We start from the raw sequence: 17,517 nt of genomic DNA on the forward strand, positions 1-17,517 counted from the left end.
CTTTCTACGTAATATTCACGGCATCACTTGTTATGTGTCAGTAATTCCGAGAGATGGCGCGAAACGCTATTTAAGTTGCCAGTAGATGTTAACACAATATTCTATAAATAAGTCGTTTATGAGCAGAACGTTATATGCGGGAACCGATACTGCAGTATGCATTACTTATATGTCATTTCAGTTCGTATAAATTAAACAGGAGTTATATATATTTGAAACATTGGCGTAGGTACTTTATCTTTTCGAGTACGGCATGTCTTAGATGTAATTGAGTGACGTCTAATCATTCCCTGCCCCTTGCTAATGGTAACCATCAATAAGAGTTCGTAATAGTTCGGGAATTAGTCGGTGAGTTATTCCCAGCGCAGAGATGATGTCGCGGCGGAATGAGGCGCGGGCGGGGGCGGAGTGCGCGGGCGCCCGCTCAGTGTGTCGGCGCGCGTCGCCGCCGACATGGGCAACCATTCTTCCTCCCACGCCGCGCACAAGACAAGGAAGAACGTCCACTGGAAGTCAGCAGGTGAATATCACACTATGCTCCGACATATCTAGTGGACATTCACACCTACCCCTCGACACGAATGAACTCGCGAACCCACACGCGATTGTCGTTGGCCCAAGACCCAGCCTATACGTCTATTTATAAAAAGACCGCTCGCTGCTTTTCTAGCGTGGCACACCAAAACAAATCGAAAGGCCTGGGTTTGTGGAACGATAATTAAACATCCAATTTTGTAAATTATGTTAAGCCGACATGTTGTTATACGCGCATTATTTTCTAAAAGTTTTATTCACTTATCTGTCGGTTTGGTGACAACTATCGAATATTTGCAATAATATGATAATAACGAGTATCTCAAAATTGAATATTTATTAAAAAATTCGTATGAATTGTTTCATAAGACGTATTCGCAAGATTAAGATCAGGTGCGAGGTACGTTATGAATTATAAGGTTCGCTCACCAAACTTACAACAACCAAGAAGTCATCTAAAGGGAACTCATATTTATCATACAATCCAAAAACGCTCTGTTTGTTCATTTTGATCGAGAATCCTTTACTCAATATAAAGCCTACTTATGCAATCGGTACATTAGTTCGTTTTTCAATTCCAGGACGGCCGACGGCGCCTGGTAAGCCGGATATAATTCCACTTCAATCGGATGATGAGCCCAATGCGATAACATTAAAGTGGGCGCCACCCGCCCATGACGGTGGCGCACCGCTGCGTGGTTACCAAGTGGAATGTAACCGGCTTGGTTCGATAGACTGGGTGCGCACCGCCCCGCCCGTCGTACTACGCCCCGAGCTGCTGCTCACAGGACTCGAGCCTCCGCATCGTTATCAGTTCCGAGTAGCAGCAATAAACGCCGTAGGTCGCTCCGAATACAGCGAACTCTCCGATGTTCTCACGGTCAATACCGATAGCCCAGTTCAGCATCCCCCCGTATTCCACCAACATATAGAAAACGTCACCGCACTTGAAAATGATAAAACGGAATTCCGAGTGACTTTCTCAGGCTCACCTCCCCCCACGATAGCATGGTTCAAAGACGATTATGAAATATTTAGCAGCAGACGAACGACAATATCTACAAATGAATCATCGAGCGTACTCGTTTTTTATCAGACTCTATCTAGTGACGAGGGAGAAATCAAGTGCACAGCGACGAATCGCGCCGGGCACGCAGTGTGCAAAGCGAGGCTATCACTGGAAGCTGCTCCGAAACTACGCTATCCTCGTCAGTACGAAGATGGACTACTATACGAGATTAACGAAACGGTATTCCTCAAAACAACCATCGTCGGTAAGCCTACCCCGGTAGTGGAATGGCGGCACGACGGGCAGCCCTTAATCGTGGACGATCGCGTAACAATAACTAACACACCAAAGTTTTCCATGTTAAAAATAATTTCCGCACGTCGGAGCGATCGCGGCGAGTACCAGGTTCATGCAAAGAATAATATCGGTGAGGATACGGCTGCCTTCCTCGTGACCGTGACTGCCCCTCCAGACGCCCCTAGGAATGTATTAGTAGCAAGACAGGTCGATAAGTCGGTGACGTTGGGATGGGAGCCACCTGAAGACGACGGAGGCTGTCGTATCGGAAACTATGTAGTCGAATATTATCGCAGTGGATGGAATGTTTGGCTGAAGGCAACTACGAGCCGTAAGACAAACGTCACACTGTTTGACCTAATTGAAGGCAGTGAGTATAGGTTTCGTGTAAAGGCCGAAAGCCCATATGGAATGAGCGCACCCAGTAAAGAATCGGTGCCAGTGAAAATTCCTGGTCGCTCTGTGGATATGGAGTTCCTAGCTGTAGAATCGCGTATTATAAACGAAGCACTGACGCGAGAGGGAGCCGAGGAGGTGCCCGTATCGCCGGCGCCGAGGCGTAAACGGGCCGCTGCCTCTTCAGTGCAGGTGCCAGCTGCGGCCACCGCCTCACCGGCGCCTCTTAGAAAACAAAAACGAGTGTCGGTTCCTAACGAAGCCACGAGCAACGAGTTCATGTTGGTGCTGTACCCAGACAGCACCAAATCAAACGAAAAAGCCGGTAAGTTTTACGTTATCTTTACAGAAGTATCGACATATAAGTTTTATTTAAAAAAAAACCATGCGAATACTTTTACTATAAAAACAACTTCTCTATTAGAAAGCGAGCAGTAAGAGCGAACTCGACCAGAAAATCATATCGCTATTGTTTTTTGTGTTCTTTATTGAATAAACTTGTTCGTGCTACTGCGATTTTTTACACATTGGGAAGTATATGCGAATGTATATTTGAACACAAAACACCGCGAAAACAATGTGCATTCAATGGAAGATCGTAAAGACATAATAAACGCGTTGTCCATCTGTGAACCCAAATAGAATCGAATTATTATTTTTAACATATATATATGTTCGCCATAGTAACATGTGTTTACGTATAGAATTGTTTCGTTATTCAACATTGTTCTAATAGACTGAATTACTAGTCAAATATTTTGTTCTGTAAATTAAAAATATGTACATACCTACATGCATATATATCCATGGAGATAAATTTGCGAATTGTCATTTATCGTGAAAATTATATTTTAAACTCCGCTCGTGTTGAATAATTCTTTTGAATTTTAAAACAAACTATTTGTGTAGTTAATGGGTATTTAATAAAGAATTTTATGATTTTTTTCGAATCGTTGTATTCCAGTTTTACTGTGCTGAACGGCTCTTTGAGCTATTATTACTCTCGTGTCAGAGTGAGAAAACCATCGCCCGAAACACACAAACCCGAACTTGTATTGATATGAGTTATGTTATCATATATAACAGAACTCATATCAATCTACAAGCTCGATGCTTTTGCGAATTTCAATCATATATTAAATCTTAATGAGCGTTGTACGAGTATAAGAATTATTAAGTTTCGAGCCAATTATTGGCAAGCTATTATTTTTGTGATCTTGAGGAACACGAGTGTTTAAATTCTTATAACGTGATCATACGTAGTATATGTGTGTATGATTACGTTATTATATATTTAGAGAACGTGAATGTTTATAATTCTATCGATTGACATTTCAAGCGATATATTGGCTAGCTAGTTACTACAACGTACTGAGGCGATATCTATTTTTAGTTTAATCTTATTAAATTAATATATATAATAAAGAAGATTAAAAACGAAAATATTTAATTTTCAGAAAAAAGGAAGTCGTTTCAATTAGATCTAGAAGACTCGCTATCGCCTCCGCCGATATCATTGTCGGCTCCAGAGTTAAGTTCGCGATGTGTGATGCCTTTCAAACCCCTTCGCAACGCTGTCAGTTCAACGGAATTACTGCACGAGCGCGCCATGGCTCGATTTTATAAAGCAGTTGCTTTGAAGGAGCAACAAAGTAAACAATTAGATGAAAAAACACTCTCACTCGAACAAAATCACATTCCGTACAGCAACAGTATTGAACAAACCGATAACGACGCCGGCGCGACAGCAACAGATACGACTAACAATAAATTAACTACACTCGAAGTTTTAACGAAATCTGAATCACTTGACAGCAAGGATATCAAATTCAATCCAGCGCCACGCCAAGATTCTATCAATTCAGATAAATGGCAACATATGTCGTTCGACGAAGATTATACCGCTAGTACTGTATCGACGGATGGGGACTATACTGACGAAGAAGATAATAGTCTCAATGAAGAATTAGAAAGGGAAGGTCAATTAATGGAAGAAGAGGAAACTTACAACCCAAGGAACAAAGTTACGCGACCTTCGTCTTCGGTTAGTGAACCCATAGAAGAGGAAGAGGAACCTGAAACTGAACCTTTGAAACCTTTATTATTACCAGACCCTAATTTTATACCGAAGCCAATATTGAAGAAAAGAGAAACCGACGCAATAGATAATAAAACTACTCCATCTAAAACTATAAAAGAAGATAAGTCTTTGCAAAATAAACAAAAGAAAGATGACAAAATAAATTTGTTTAGTAAAATTACAAAGCAAAAACCTTTTAGTTTTCCTAAAATGCTAAGCAAAAAACAAACTGAAAAACCTTCGCAACCAAATGCACAAGTTAAGGAAGAAAAGTTAAAAGTAGAAGCAGTTGACGATAAGCTTAGCGACGAAGGTAAAACGGTTATCGATTATTACGGTAATATTGTAAAAGAGTATGGTAGTCATAAAAAGGCAAGTACGCCTCTCTACCTTAACACAGAAGATCTGAAACAAGTCGCAGAAAAACAAACGAGAGAAGACATTAAGAAAAATGACGTCGTTCCAAAAAAGAAAAAGGTCGTTAAAAAAGTACAGAAAAATAAAGTGAATTCAATAAAAATACAAAATCCCAAACCACCCGAGAAAACACACCAAACGAAAAAAGATCTTTTGGAAAAACAAAGACATCAAATTTCTGACAATACAGAAAAGTTCAATTCTAGTACACCTACAACTGAAAAACCGCAATCGAATGAGACGCGAGTTCTGCTTAAAACGACTGAACGAGCAACTGTCGTGATACCTATAGATTATAAAAAAATGGAAGAGAGAGCTAAAGTTAACGTTAGGTCAGCAATAGATTACACGGTTGATGTTTGTTTATTACTATTAGCGTTCTGGGTTTATTTCTTTAAAGATGAACGATTAGCGATTCCATTATTAATACTCATTATTTATCGTCAAGTACAAGAAACTATCTTGCAGAATATTCCCGAATGGATTAACCGGTACATGCCTCAGTGGATGAAAAAGAAGACTTCTTGACGATTTCCAAAAGACAAAGTGCGATTATTTGATTGTATTGTGAAATATGTGTGTTGTGAGTTCTTGTGAATTTCTTCGCTGAATAATGATGTTTTTATAATGATGAAGTTTTTATATGTTTTATGAATTCATTATAAAAAAGGATATAAATTATTTTACATTTAATCTATTAGGCGATGAAATAATGACGGTTCCACAGAGTACTTTTCGAAAATCTGTTTTTTTTTTTTCAATTTAATGTAAATTTAATGTAAATTAGACAATATTTATATTTAACATTGAATAAAGTTACTTCAAAAATGTTTCACTACAGAAATAGTATCAGATGTATAAGGTGCATATCGCAATTTAAAATACCTAGGTCAGACTGTGTCTCATATGGACCACCAAAGCGAGTGAACGATCCGAAATTGTGTGCCATTCGAGATAAGGGGTTAGTTCTAGGTGTATATTTTAATGAAAATGTTAAAGATGAGGGGGCGATTTTAACGGCAAGTGGTCAAAAATATGACAAACAATGTGGTGGTAAACTTTGGAATCAATTAAAATTGACCCCCATACCGCGGCTTGGGGAGTATAGAATATTTTATGATTTGGATAGCACTTATGGTTATGTAGCGGTTGCTGGTCTCGGAACTGAATGTCTATCATTTAATACGATTGAGCAATTAGATGAAAGCAAAGAAGCCATAAGAATAGCAGCGGGAATAGGCGCACGAGCCCTGCAAAAGTTTAAGCCCTCTGTTATTCACGTGGAATCATTTGGTAATGCCGAAGCCGCTGCAGAAGGTGCTACTCTGTCAACATGGAAATTCCAGGAATACAAAAGCCCTTCTAATAAAGAAATTGTTCCAAATGCTGAAATTGAACTTTTCGATGACTGTGATTTTCACGGATGGAAAATTGGAGCACTGAAAGCTGAATCTCAAAACTTAGCTCGATATCTCCAAGAAATGCCTCCAAATTATTTAAACCCAACATCTTTTGCAAAAATAGCAGTTGAGTTGCTTTGTGAATTAAACATCAACGTCGAAATCAAGACGCAGGGATGGGCAGCAAGCCACGAAATGGGAGGTTTCGTTGCTATAGGTAAATCTTCAATTCAGCCACCTCTTTACGTTGAGATAAGTTATTTCGGCGCAGACGAGTGCACCAGACCCATAGTACTTATCGGTAAAGGCGTTACCTTTGATAGCGGCAGTCTAGACCTCAAACCGATGCGAGATTTAATGGTAATGAAAGGTGACATGGCAGGTGCAGCTTGTGTACTAGCAATTACACGCGCCGCGGCTATTCTTAAATTACCTGTCAATATTCGAGGCATCCTACCCCTATGCGAGTTAATGCCAAGTGGCAGATGTCCGAAGTTTGGAGATGTAGTATCAAATGCTCATGGAAAATCGATTCATATAAGAGTGCCATCACGTGAAGGACGTCTTTTGATCGCAGATAGCTTAGTATATGCCAGGAACTACTGGCCAAAGGCTATTCTTGACATAGGGACGATGTCCAAAGAACTAATATACTCATTGGGAGGAGCAGCGTGTGCTTGCTATACGAATTCGGAAGAATTATTTTGTTACGTTTCCACGGCCAGTAGTCAAACAGGAGATAGAATCTGGCGTATGCCCCTATGGAAGTATTACGAAGAACGTATAAAAGATTGCGAAACTGCAGACGTAGCAAACACAAGTCGTGATGACTTCGGCGATTCAGCAAACTGTGCCGCCTTTCTAAAACAGTTCGTTTGTGACAGTAAATGGGTACATTTCGACACATATAATGTTGCTTATACAAGGGGTCACGACTTTCCCTATCTCCAACGAGGAATGACCGGCAGGCCCACGAGAACAGTGATAGAAATGATGTTTCAACTATTAGCCGATTCTAAGTTGTGATTGACTTGCTCCTAAATACTGTTTGTAATATTATTTTATTTTGTTTCTCAATTTATTGGAGTTCCTCTAAAACATATTTTCGAAACGAATCAATTTTTGTATTTGCTATAATATAAAAAAATTGCTAACATTGCTTGGTTTCTTTTCACCTACAATCCAACTCAATAGCCACGGACAAAATAACTAGAGACGTAATGAAAACTATAATTTGTATTGTACTCGTTTCCTGTTCTACCTCTAGTCATATTGTAATATGCTTCTGTTATAACGAGATTATATATTTGTGTTTTTGTTTGTTTGTTGTTTCCGGACTCACACCAAAACCAGAATCTCGATCAATGGACTCTATTATTGGGTATGATACACTGTAGTTTTCGAAAGGACAGACTAAGAAAACTTTACTAAGTATCCGAAAATTTTACAAACTAATCCTTGGACCACCACGCCTGTGTACGTCAAGTCATTTTTATCATTACAGTAAACCACTGTTAGGGTACTACTTAATATCGATACAATTTTAATCGAAAATATTTTTGATAAATGTAGGTAACATAAAAGTGCTATAAATATTAATTTAATAAATAAAAATGTTCATGGGCGATCTATTACTTAAAATAATAATAACATTAAAAATAAAATTACGTAACGAAAATAGCACATGCCTAAAATAATAACTTGTTAATAATTATCATTCTTTCGGGTTGAGGTGTAGGGGTACATATTTCCGGAATAAAAGTAACCTACGTGCTTATCCACTATAGTCTCTGTGCCAAATTTCATTGGGATCCGTTCAACCGTTTTGGCGGTTCTAGCGTGATTGAATAACAAACATCCATCCAAACTTCCGCATTAATTTGAGTATTTGTATTGACTACAGTTAGGGCCACTAGAAGTTTATGTTTATATATTTACAGATAGTCTTGATAAAAATATAACTTCGCGATTATAGGACAAAATAAGTTTTTAATTTAATCTCTTCAAATAAATGAACTGTTAAAATAAACCGATAATATATTTTCTGGCGATAAAGGTCAAAAGTGATGTCGCCTAAAGGCGACGTCAGCGATCTGGACATATCTAGCTAGCTACGTTGTCTGACAAAATTATACTAAACCTATGTATAGGGAAGCAAATAAATATATTAAAATAATGAACAAAATAGTTCATAATAATTTATTTTTATAATATATATCTTTTACCGCTGAGTACGTGTTGAAAACGATTTATAGAGTCATATTCATTCATAAATTCAAATCATTTGTAAAAAATACATTGGCAAAGAAGGCATATTATAATATTACATAGATGTTAAAAACGCATAAGGCTAATACTTGTTGACCTTCAGGTAGGATGTATTATATAAATAGGTACCTATATAATTGTATTTAACTAACATGACTTTGTATTTTTAAATGTTGAAAAAGAGTAATTACTATTTTTCTTGCCGGTTTTTCTCGGTAGAATCTGCATTCCGAACCTATGGTAGCTTCACTTAATATAGTTTGTTAAATGACGATTCAAAAGTGCTTGTAAAAGCCTACTTGAATAAAGTATATTTTGATTTTGATTACTGTCCCGACTTCTAACGGTTAAAATAAAGACTATCTCGTGTTATAAGTAATAATAAGTGATAATACTATCAAACATTTAATTGTGGTATAAGAAAAATTAGAGTGTGAGAGTTTTACGAATTTTACGATTACTCCTACAATATCTATTTTAGTTATGTTTGTGTAAGGGCACAACTATAGTCTAAATTAAATACTTAACATGTACGTATTACATATTTTAAAAAATCTAAAAATAGTTACGATCGTCTCTGAGCGGTCCCGTTTTGTTAATTACGTCAAATGTCATGTCGCCTGTCACTGCAATTATTGACGTAATACCAAAAAGATGCGTCGTTTCGCATTTCGCGCTACCGAGAATTTGTATTCGCTTATTAATAGTGTCACATACGATCAATCTCCTATTTGTTTTGGAACCTGAGATACTTTTCTCGTTTACATTCTTTTTGTGTTTAAAAGAAGTAAGCAGGGGCAAGGAATTAACCACATTCCAAAGAAAAAAATTGGTATCAATTTAATCAGTATCAGCGTGATACTTGTGACCTCTTTATATTTTTTATCCGAGCCAAATTATTCGGTTTCAGGCAATACTAAATAAATTATTTAGTTTTGTCTTGCGTCGTTATCATAGTTGGAAACGTATGCATAAACTCGTACTGAGTGGAGGTCGCTATAACAAAATTCTCTTGATTTATTTATTTATAGGAGTATTCATTGTAAATGTGCCAAACCTTAAAATTCCCAACGATTGTCTAAAATTTATTTATTTCTTTAAAACACGCTCATTATTATGAATAAAAGGAAAATATGAAAGATTTGAGGAATCGTTTAACAGAGTGCTTTGATATTGAATACTTGGCGACATTCAATAAAGCCAGAAACTTGTGGTTCTTCTTCATCGTTAAAAGTAATATTTTTATAAGTTACTCTAACACAACCGCCGTTATGAGGATTACCACCACCACCGTTACCTAAGCTGTTTCTATTGTTTAATTAAAATTTCCGGAATAAAAATCAGTCCAGACTTCAGGTTAAGTATTGAAACCACAAATCCTTTTCTGAGTGTGAAACGTGGGAAGCGAGAAGGTGCAGTATAAACTACTGGCTACTTCGAAGCCTCGCGAGGTGCCTCAAAGCTCCCGGCTCTCCGACTCAGCACCCAGCCCGGTCCTGGTAGTGTAGGTCCTGTAGTACGGGTCGCAACGTTTAAGATGAGATGTTTGCTGCTTGTTTAATAAGTAAAACACGTTTGGGTTTTTAATTTGCATTTAATAAACATCTAGGAACATATTACATGGCACATAAAATACATGAATGGCATAAACGACTAGTGTTACATTTTTTTATTTATGTTGCTAATATATTCTACGTTTGAGTTTGTGCGGTTTCGTCGCAACAATGATCCTGTGATAGTATTGGCTAATTTATAAGAGTGCTATTCGTAACCTCTTCCTTACAAACAATTGAACAGACGCGCGTGAAGAAGTTCAATCATAATGAGAGTCTTGTAAAACAAAAAACGCACAAAATGAAACGTAGTATAAATTCGACACAAAATACGTAAGTACTTGGCGGGAAAACGGTTAGTCTGAAAATATAAAAGATAAACTTATTATAAATGTAAAACTATAAATGCATTTATTTAATCGTGTAAATAATATCTTTTAATTTAATCTATATACATATAGTAATATTTATAAAAACAACTACGTTCAGTCATTGTGTAAATTTTTATAAAAATATAACACCACAATAGATAATATACAAAAACAATCGGATGTTAAAATAGAAATAGATGGTATTACAAAGATTTTAAATCTTAATATATAATTGATGTGGTTTTTGGTATTCTTTTGTAAAAGTCAAAAGTTATAACAATGTTAAAACGAAGGATCAATTTAAAGAGACAGTTCTCGTTGATTAGAAATCACTGTAACGATATGTTCAACGCTCGAGCTCTGCGCGCTTCGCTTATCGCCAGAACCTTACGGTGGGATAACTTACATGTACACACCTAGAAGTTAAAAGTTACGACTTGCTCCCCTTCGAATGGCACGGTAACGTACAATATTTAGCTTACAGTAAATCGGATCCTTTGCTTTATGCCTTTCTTAAAATACGTACTCCTAACAGGGAGTATCATAGCCATAGCCATAGCCATAGTCATCGTCCGTCGCAGTCATCGCAGAATATTTATTTAAAAGATATATCAGTGAATCCAGTTTCGATATCGCGTCACAGATCTTTCCGCAAGGAGAAGGTCCTGGTGTTGATGACCGAGGACAACTCCGTGTCGCTGACGTAGCCCGGCATGCCGGTGTAGAGCGTAGGCTGGACCAGGAGCGGCTGCGCGGAGAGAGCTACGAGGTCGCGGTTCGGGAAGTAAGATTTCCAGGTCGTACTTGAAAATAAAAAGTTACGTTGAGTACGCAGCCCGATAAGTGCGAGTCCTGTTATTGTAGTGTGTTCTGTCGGAAGGTGTAGGTACTCACTTCGGGTGCTGGTCGAACATGATCGGAAGGAACTCGTCGACCGGTAACATGTTCTGAAGAGGGTTGGCATCGAGAAGCTTCTTAGCTCCCCTGTTGGTCAGCAAGTATCCCACAGTCCAGTACGAGTAACGCGGCCGAGTCGTATGAGGAGTGACTTGTTCCTCAGCGCCCTCCATAAGTATCTTCCTTCCTAAGTAGCTAATTAAAACAATTATTTCAATTTATTTCTGAATAATTTTGCTGTCGGAACGTTTTGGAGAGTAGGAGGATCAAGACGTTATGGTACTTACATAAGGTCAAAATCGAGCTTTCTAACTTCAGACAACATTTTACGGTAGGTGTCGCGGAAGTTCGGCGAGAAACGCACGTCGTCTTCGAGAATCATGGTCAAAGAGTATTTCCTGTTAACGATCTGTGGAAACAGATTCATTAGAGATGTCCTTTGAGGCTGACTTAAGCCACTACACGGAGCTGTGGATCGCTTTTCGCGTGATTACCTTTTTCCAGATGTTGTAGTGGCTCAGGAAACATCCTATTTCGCCCGCTTTCATTGGTCTGAAAATAGATAAGTCGTTAGTAGATGTAAAACATATGAATGGGCCAGTGACGTCACCACCAGTCAAGTTACCTCTTGTGGTAGGGGTCTTCATAACCAGGCATAAATTTCACATTCAAGCGTCGAAGCGTGGTCAGGTTTAGTCTTCTAAAATTAAAATATACGAATTAAATTATCCGTTGGAGCAGTAGCCCTAAGCGCAAAGCTGAGTGAGCGACTGTCATACGTACAATCCATCCACAGCGGGTAACCTTTTCACTTCTATTCCGAGTTCTTTGAAGGTCATCAGCATCAGCTTCCTCCGCATCGGCCGTCGGTCGAGATTTATCATGTATACCATGTCACATCCGAACTTGGACCACTTCGGGTACGTCACGTACTTCTTCAGATCGGTGTCAAGCGGGAACTCGACTTCGTGACCCAATGCGTCCACTTTCAAGTTGATAAATCTTTGCGTTTCTTTCATCGGATCGTTGTCGATGTTCGGCATTGTGGTGAAGCCAAACAACTGATCGTTGCACAGTTTTATCTTGGTACCTTTGGAAGAACGTAAATGTAGTTTATTAGGATGTATCTACTGTACTGTGGCATTACGAGTGTCTAATATACGGTCAGTTATGAAATACCAGTGCGGTGCGCGCTCGCTGCGAAGTTTGTGACGTCGTCGCCGTAGTCCATATAGTCCGAATGCTCTACAGGATAGTAGGTGAGATAATCGGACGACTCGTTTGTTAGCGAGATCAGCACCGCGGAGTGTACCGCCGGTACGTTGTGACATCCGAGATAAAGTACTTCTCTTTTAAAGAACTTCATAAAGTAAGAGGAATCCTCGTAGGAGTAGTCCTTCGACTCGCCAGCCCTGAAACAAAGCTCGCCGATGAGTTTGGAGGAAGGAAGGCGAACCAGGCACAGTTAATTAAGCACCCGTACTCAACTGACCAGAAGTTTGAATACAGTCCATCCGAAATGAGCATTGGAGCCACAATTTTGTATTTGCGACCGACGAGAATCTTTAAAGTCGCCGGTTCCGTGAGGATAACGTCCGCATCCAACATCTGGAAATTAAAAGGGACATAAGTTTGAGTCCACGGAACTGCCGCTGATATCGTATAAAATAGAAATGATTGGTTTTCCACTTACAAACAGGTAGTCGGCCCGGATGTCCCTAGCGTAGTTCAGCGCCTCTTCTCTCAGCTTCGAGACGTGCTTGTATTGAACCGTATCCCAGAAAACTTTCACTTCGTTGTCTCCTTCCTGGGGCTCCGACGACACTTGCGAGAACAAGTGAAATGAATGGTACAAATTCTTATATTTTTCAGCCCATTTGTGCAGAATTTCTTCCGTCTCATCGTAATTATTTTCAGTGTGGATCCTGTAAATGATATTTTAATTAAGACTAGTACTAAATACTATAATTTAAATAAAAGGATTACGATAGAATCGTTTCTTTGCTGATAGTCGTTGCTAACGGTAAAGCATATTACTTTTTTTTGTAAAAAGCGATCATCAATGACATTTAATTATCTGTATCCATCTATCACCGTCACTGGCTATGTCAGTTCAACATTAAAGAAAAATATGCCGTTAATGAACTACTAGCTAAATAAATTTTACGACATATCTTATGGCCTAAATGCGTTACGATCACTATTAATTATTTTATCTCATTCGGTAATGCAACCATAAATAGTTCGTTGACATTATGTCGAAATATTCAGGCAAATGTTATCAACAATGGCAGTTTTAACACTCTCGTATGATAAAATACAAACATATACCAGAAACTGCTCTCATGATATGCCGCGCATGTCTCTGGGCGGAAGTCAAACTTGTGTATTATCGATTAAGTATGTTGGTAGGAAATTAACTCTTACAAACATAATACTTATAGCATTCGTTTATAAACAGAATGCAATGCCTTAGTTTGTAATTATTGAAATAATCCTTGGTTTTTAATTGTGTTCTCGGCCGGTCTGAACAACAATGGAAAAAGAGGGATTTGTATGAAATAGACTTGTTTTTGAGTCGTTTTAGACAAGCGCAGTGCATTCGTCGCACTGCAGTAGGTGACCGCAACTCTGGATCGATCATTTAATCCAATCACTCGAGTAAAAGCAAATAAACAACTTTGACATTGAATTTACGCGATATTGTCGAGATCTTGAATAGTCTATGGTATTCGTTAAGAATTCGTGAAAAAAAAAAACGTTTTCAATGCTGATAATTTGCAATCGAGACTTTGGAATTATATCAAGTGGATATAGATAAGTCGTTGAGTCGAATAGTATTGTACGGTAAATACGGTAGATAATTGGTCAAGAACTGTCCGTCATGTGTCATATCAGGACTATTACCAAAGCGTATGAAAAATGTAAAGGTAGAAAATATAAGAATTGTTTATCTTTAAATTTTTTTAGAAGTTATTATGCTTACCAAATGTCAATTCGGCTCTTTGGGTAATCCAATAGCCGGAGACAAGTCAAGAAATTCGGTAAACTGCTAACTTTATTTCGAGCCAAAATGGAAATTGCAATACGCGGCCTTATAGCACTGTCATAATTATCACCGGGGCAAACAAAATATCGCCCGAAGACGACTAAAATGAGAAACACTTGCGAATTATAGTTAGCCATAGTGCAGACACAGACTTTGTAAAAACTAATATGGATCAATAAATCAACAATATATTAACGAGTTCACGAATCACGGTCTTCACTTAGCAAAAGCAAATGGATAATAACGCGTTGACCGGCTCCACGACGCGCATCCTAAAAAAAACTAGTAGTGCCTAGCTTCCGCGCCCCCCACCCCGTTCCAGACTTCACTTTAAATCAATAAAATCCAGGACGTCCGGCCCGGCCGGATGACCTTCGACATTGTGTCGTTTTAATGTTTTAGTTATTTACTGTTTTCGGGGAAGGCGGTCGGTAGCCATGCAACCCTATCGTGTTTGTTTATTCAAATGAGCATGAGCAATGCTGGCTTTAGATAGGCATAGCTCATTTAATATACATTTAATATCAGAGAGACAAGATCATGATCAAATCAAATCAATTTTATTCAAGTAAACTTCACAATGAAGCGTTTTTGAATCGTCGATATTAAAATACTACCACCGTTTCGGAAAGCAGCCTCCAGTGAGAATAAACGGCAAGAAACTCGCATAGTTGCTCTTTTCAAATAAACAGATTTACAATGCTGTTTTTTACAATAATTAGTGTCCTGTGATGGAACCGGAGCCTAAACCCAGGCGTTTTTTTCTAAAAAGTACTGTTTTAATGAATAATAAGACTTATTTATTAATTTAGTCTTAATAAACTTTTTAAATTTTGTAAAAGGTAAATTGGTTACATTTTCCGGTGTCTTATTATGTATGCACATACCATTACCCAAAAACGTTCTCTGTACTGTACGCAAATGGAAAGTAGGGGTTACAAGATGTATTAATAGTATATATCAGCTTTTATGGAATACTTTTGTATATTCTTCTGTATAAACATTATATTATATTATTGTGAAGTAGCCGTTAATACATGATTATGCAGTTTTTTATTTATATAAGAAAAACAACCTCACAAAGGTTGTTTTTCTTATATAAATAAAAAACAACACATTTAAACGCTTACAGTTTCAGTACTTTAAATGTTTCACGACTATCCGGTGTTGATATAAATGTACATCGGTCCTAAATCATAAACTAAAATGTTTATTATCTGAGCAGTAGTAGCTTACTACACTTACTCTGAAATTTAACCTCATTTCAATCTTATCATCGTCAGCATAAAAATGAACAATATGTATGTATACTTTAATGTTCATAACAATGAATTGTTTGAATTGTTACTGTCCAGATAAATCTTGTCCTTTGAAACACCATTGCAGTTTTTATTGAGTAATTATTTGAAATGTGTATAATTATTAAAACTTATTTTACAGAGAAATAATATTTTATCATATATAGGTTTCTCTTTGGATAGTTATGTGCAAAATTTTTGTATATCGATATATTTCTATTTGGAAGTAGATTTTTTAATTTCCCTTCTATTTATAATATATATAAGCCGAGATGGCCTAGTGGTTAGAATGCATGCATCTTAACCAATGATTTCGGGTTCAAACCCAGGCAGGCAGGCACCACTGAATTTTCATGTGCCTAATTTGTGTTTATAATTCATCTCGTGCTTGGCGGTGAAGGAAAATATCCTGCATGTGGCTAATTTCAATGAAATTCTGCCACATGTGTATTCCACCAACCCGCATTGGAGCAGCATGGTGGAATATGCTCCTAACCTTCTCCTCAAAAGGAGAGAAGGCCTTAGCACAGCAGTGGGAAATTTACAGGCTGCTAATATATGCTAATGTAAATGTTATCCACAGTAGCATTGTCACAAACTTCTTTAATTTATTAAACCAAATTTTTTGAATATAGAAAAAAGCAGTTTTTTTTAAAGCAAAGATAAGTGGACCTGCAATAGCCACCTGATGTTATGCGGTCACCACAGCAAGTTCCTTGCATCACCGATGCACCACTTGTGACAATAATTGTACTGTCACACTCACCTTTCAAACCAGAACACAATTATACTAAGTATTGCCGCTTGATGGTAGAATATATGAAAAGTGGGTTATAGCTAAGCAGAGGGGCTCACAGCAAGCCCAATCAGCCCTATCACCCATGATGTACTAATTTTACATAATAATAAGTCTATAGTGAAGCTTTTATTTTTATGAAAGAAGCTGTCAGTGATCGTACATTTGTAATATTACTGAATATAAGTACATATGAGTTAATTAGCATGTAACAAGATGGCGTTTTCAGGATGCTTAGAGTTGGAATCTATCGATCAAAGACCAGCAGTAGATGACCTAAATTCTGGATGCATAGTGCAGGTTATGCTAATCATTTAAAATATTATACTCACCAAAGGTCAATGCGCTCTTTTGGGTAATCCAAAAGCCTAAGACTGGTCAAGAAATACGGTAAACTATTAACTTTATTCCGAGCTAAAATCGAAATTGCAACTCGCGGCATTACAGAACTATCATAAAAATCACCAGAGCAAACAAAATATCGCCCGAAGACGACCAATAAGAGAAACACTTGTGATTTATAGTTAGCCATAGTGCAGACACAAAGTAACGTTTGAGTTTATTCAATATATAATGAATATTAATTTAATATATGAGTTTACGAATAAAGGTCTTCACGTATGTACGATTTAAAAATGAATAAGGAATGAAATCTCATTTGAGAGCAAGTACGCAAAACAATGAGCGGAAACAGCGGTGCGCACTGTTTGTCATACCCAGGCAGGGCCCATGCATGCAATTCAAATCAACAAAATCCAGGACACTGGAATGACCTCCAGCCTCGGTCCGACTGAACTTTGACATAAGTTTTTTTTTTTTGTGTTTCATTACAACAGTAGGCAACAGTCTGAACTATACAGCCGATTCATAATCTAAATCTAGGTAATAAATAATTAATTACAAATAAATACTAATAATCTACGTATTACTATTAGTATAACAATAATTATTAATTATTATGTAACACACCAATTTAAATTCGTCATAAAATAAACATTGTAAATTAAAATAAAGAGTAAAGTTGTCTTTTTAACTTCACCATTGCTTTTTTAAGTTGGAGGTAGAAATCATTTTCAATTTTCGATTTTGTTATTAGTAGGTAAATAAAAACAAATCTAAGTGTTATATGGGTAATTGTCGTCCCTTCTCTTT

The 17,517-nt window shown here is 37.5% G+C and overlaps 3 protein-coding genes across 4 annotated transcripts; 2 read left to right on the forward strand and 1 right to left on the reverse strand.

Annotated features, from left to right (window-relative positions):
- The first annotated feature begins 382 nt into the window (after nt 1-382).
- LOC125075763 (titin homolog) lies at nt 383-5,414 on the forward strand. 2 transcript variants are annotated; one of them, XM_047687487.1, is made up of 4 exons: nt 383-520; nt 1,116-1,357; nt 1,943-2,561; nt 3,694-5,414. In XM_047687487.1, the coding sequence occupies exons 1-4, from the start codon at nt 454-456 to the stop codon at nt 5,259-5,261; spliced, it is 2,496 nt and encodes an 831-aa protein (XP_047543443.1). In that variant the 5' UTR covers nt 383-453; the 3' UTR covers nt 5,262-5,414. The 2 variants fall into 2 exon arrangements, with proteins under 2 accessions (XP_047543443.1, XP_047543442.1); XM_047687486.1 differs by having other exon boundaries at nt 391-520; nt 1,116-2,561.
- A 27-nt stretch (nt 5,415-5,441) lies between these two features.
- LOC125075764 (cytosol aminopeptidase-like) lies at nt 5,442-7,289 on the forward strand. Its single transcript, XM_047687488.1, has one exon. It carries the CDS (start codon nt 5,561-5,563, stop codon nt 7,157-7,159), a length of 1,599 nt encoding a protein of 532 aa, XP_047543444.1. The 5' UTR covers nt 5,442-5,560; the 3' UTR covers nt 7,160-7,289.
- A 3,218-nt stretch (nt 7,290-10,507) lies between these two features.
- LOC125075817 (glycosyltransferase 25 family member) lies at nt 10,508-17,141 on the reverse strand. The gene is made up of 10 exons (XM_047687590.1): nt 16,698-17,141; nt 12,916-13,147; nt 12,715-12,830; nt 12,402-12,634; nt 12,006-12,312; nt 11,848-11,922; nt 11,717-11,774; nt 11,510-11,631; nt 11,220-11,417; nt 10,508-11,128 (listed from the first exon to the last, which is right to left on the reverse strand). Exons 1-10 carry the CDS (start codon nt 16,895-16,897, stop codon nt 10,963-10,965), a joined length of 1,707 nt encoding a protein of 568 aa, XP_047543546.1. The 5' UTR covers nt 16,898-17,141; the 3' UTR covers nt 10,508-10,962.
- Between the last annotated feature and the right edge of the window lie 376 nt (nt 17,142-17,517).

This window comes from Vanessa atalanta, chromosome Z (assembly GCF_905147765.1).
Source record: "Vanessa atalanta chromosome Z, ilVanAtal1.2, whole genome shotgun sequence".
Lineage (NCBI taxonomy): Eukaryota > Metazoa > Arthropoda > Insecta > Lepidoptera > Nymphalidae > Vanessa > Vanessa atalanta.

Coding starts and splice junctions, on each gene's coding strand:
- LOC125075764 (XM_047687488.1), top strand. CDS start 5,561: ATGTTTCACTACAGAAATAGTATCAGATGTATAAGGTGCATATCGCAA.
- LOC125075763 (XM_047687486.1), top strand. CDS start 454: ATGGGCAACCATTCTTCCTCCCACGCCGCGCACAAGACAAGGAAGAAC. Junction 521..1,115: donor CGTCCACTGGAAGTCAGCAG/GTGAATATCACA, acceptor TTTCAATTCCAG/GACGGCCGACGGCGCCTGGT. Junction 2,562..3,693: donor CAAATCAAACGAAAAAGCCG/GTAAGTTTTACG, acceptor TTTAATTTTCAG/AAAAAAGGAAGTCGTTTCAA.
- LOC125075817 (XM_047687590.1), bottom strand. CDS start 16,897: ATGGCTAACTATAAATCACAAGTGTTTCTCTTATTGGTCGTCTTCGGG. Junction 13,148..16,697: donor AAAGAGCGCATTGACCTTTG/GTGAGTATAATA, acceptor TATCATTTACAG/GATCCACACTGAAAATAATT. Junction 12,635..12,714: donor GGACTGTATTCAAACTTCTG/GTCAGTTGAGTA, acceptor GCTTTGTTTCAG/GGCTGGCGAGTCGAAGGACT.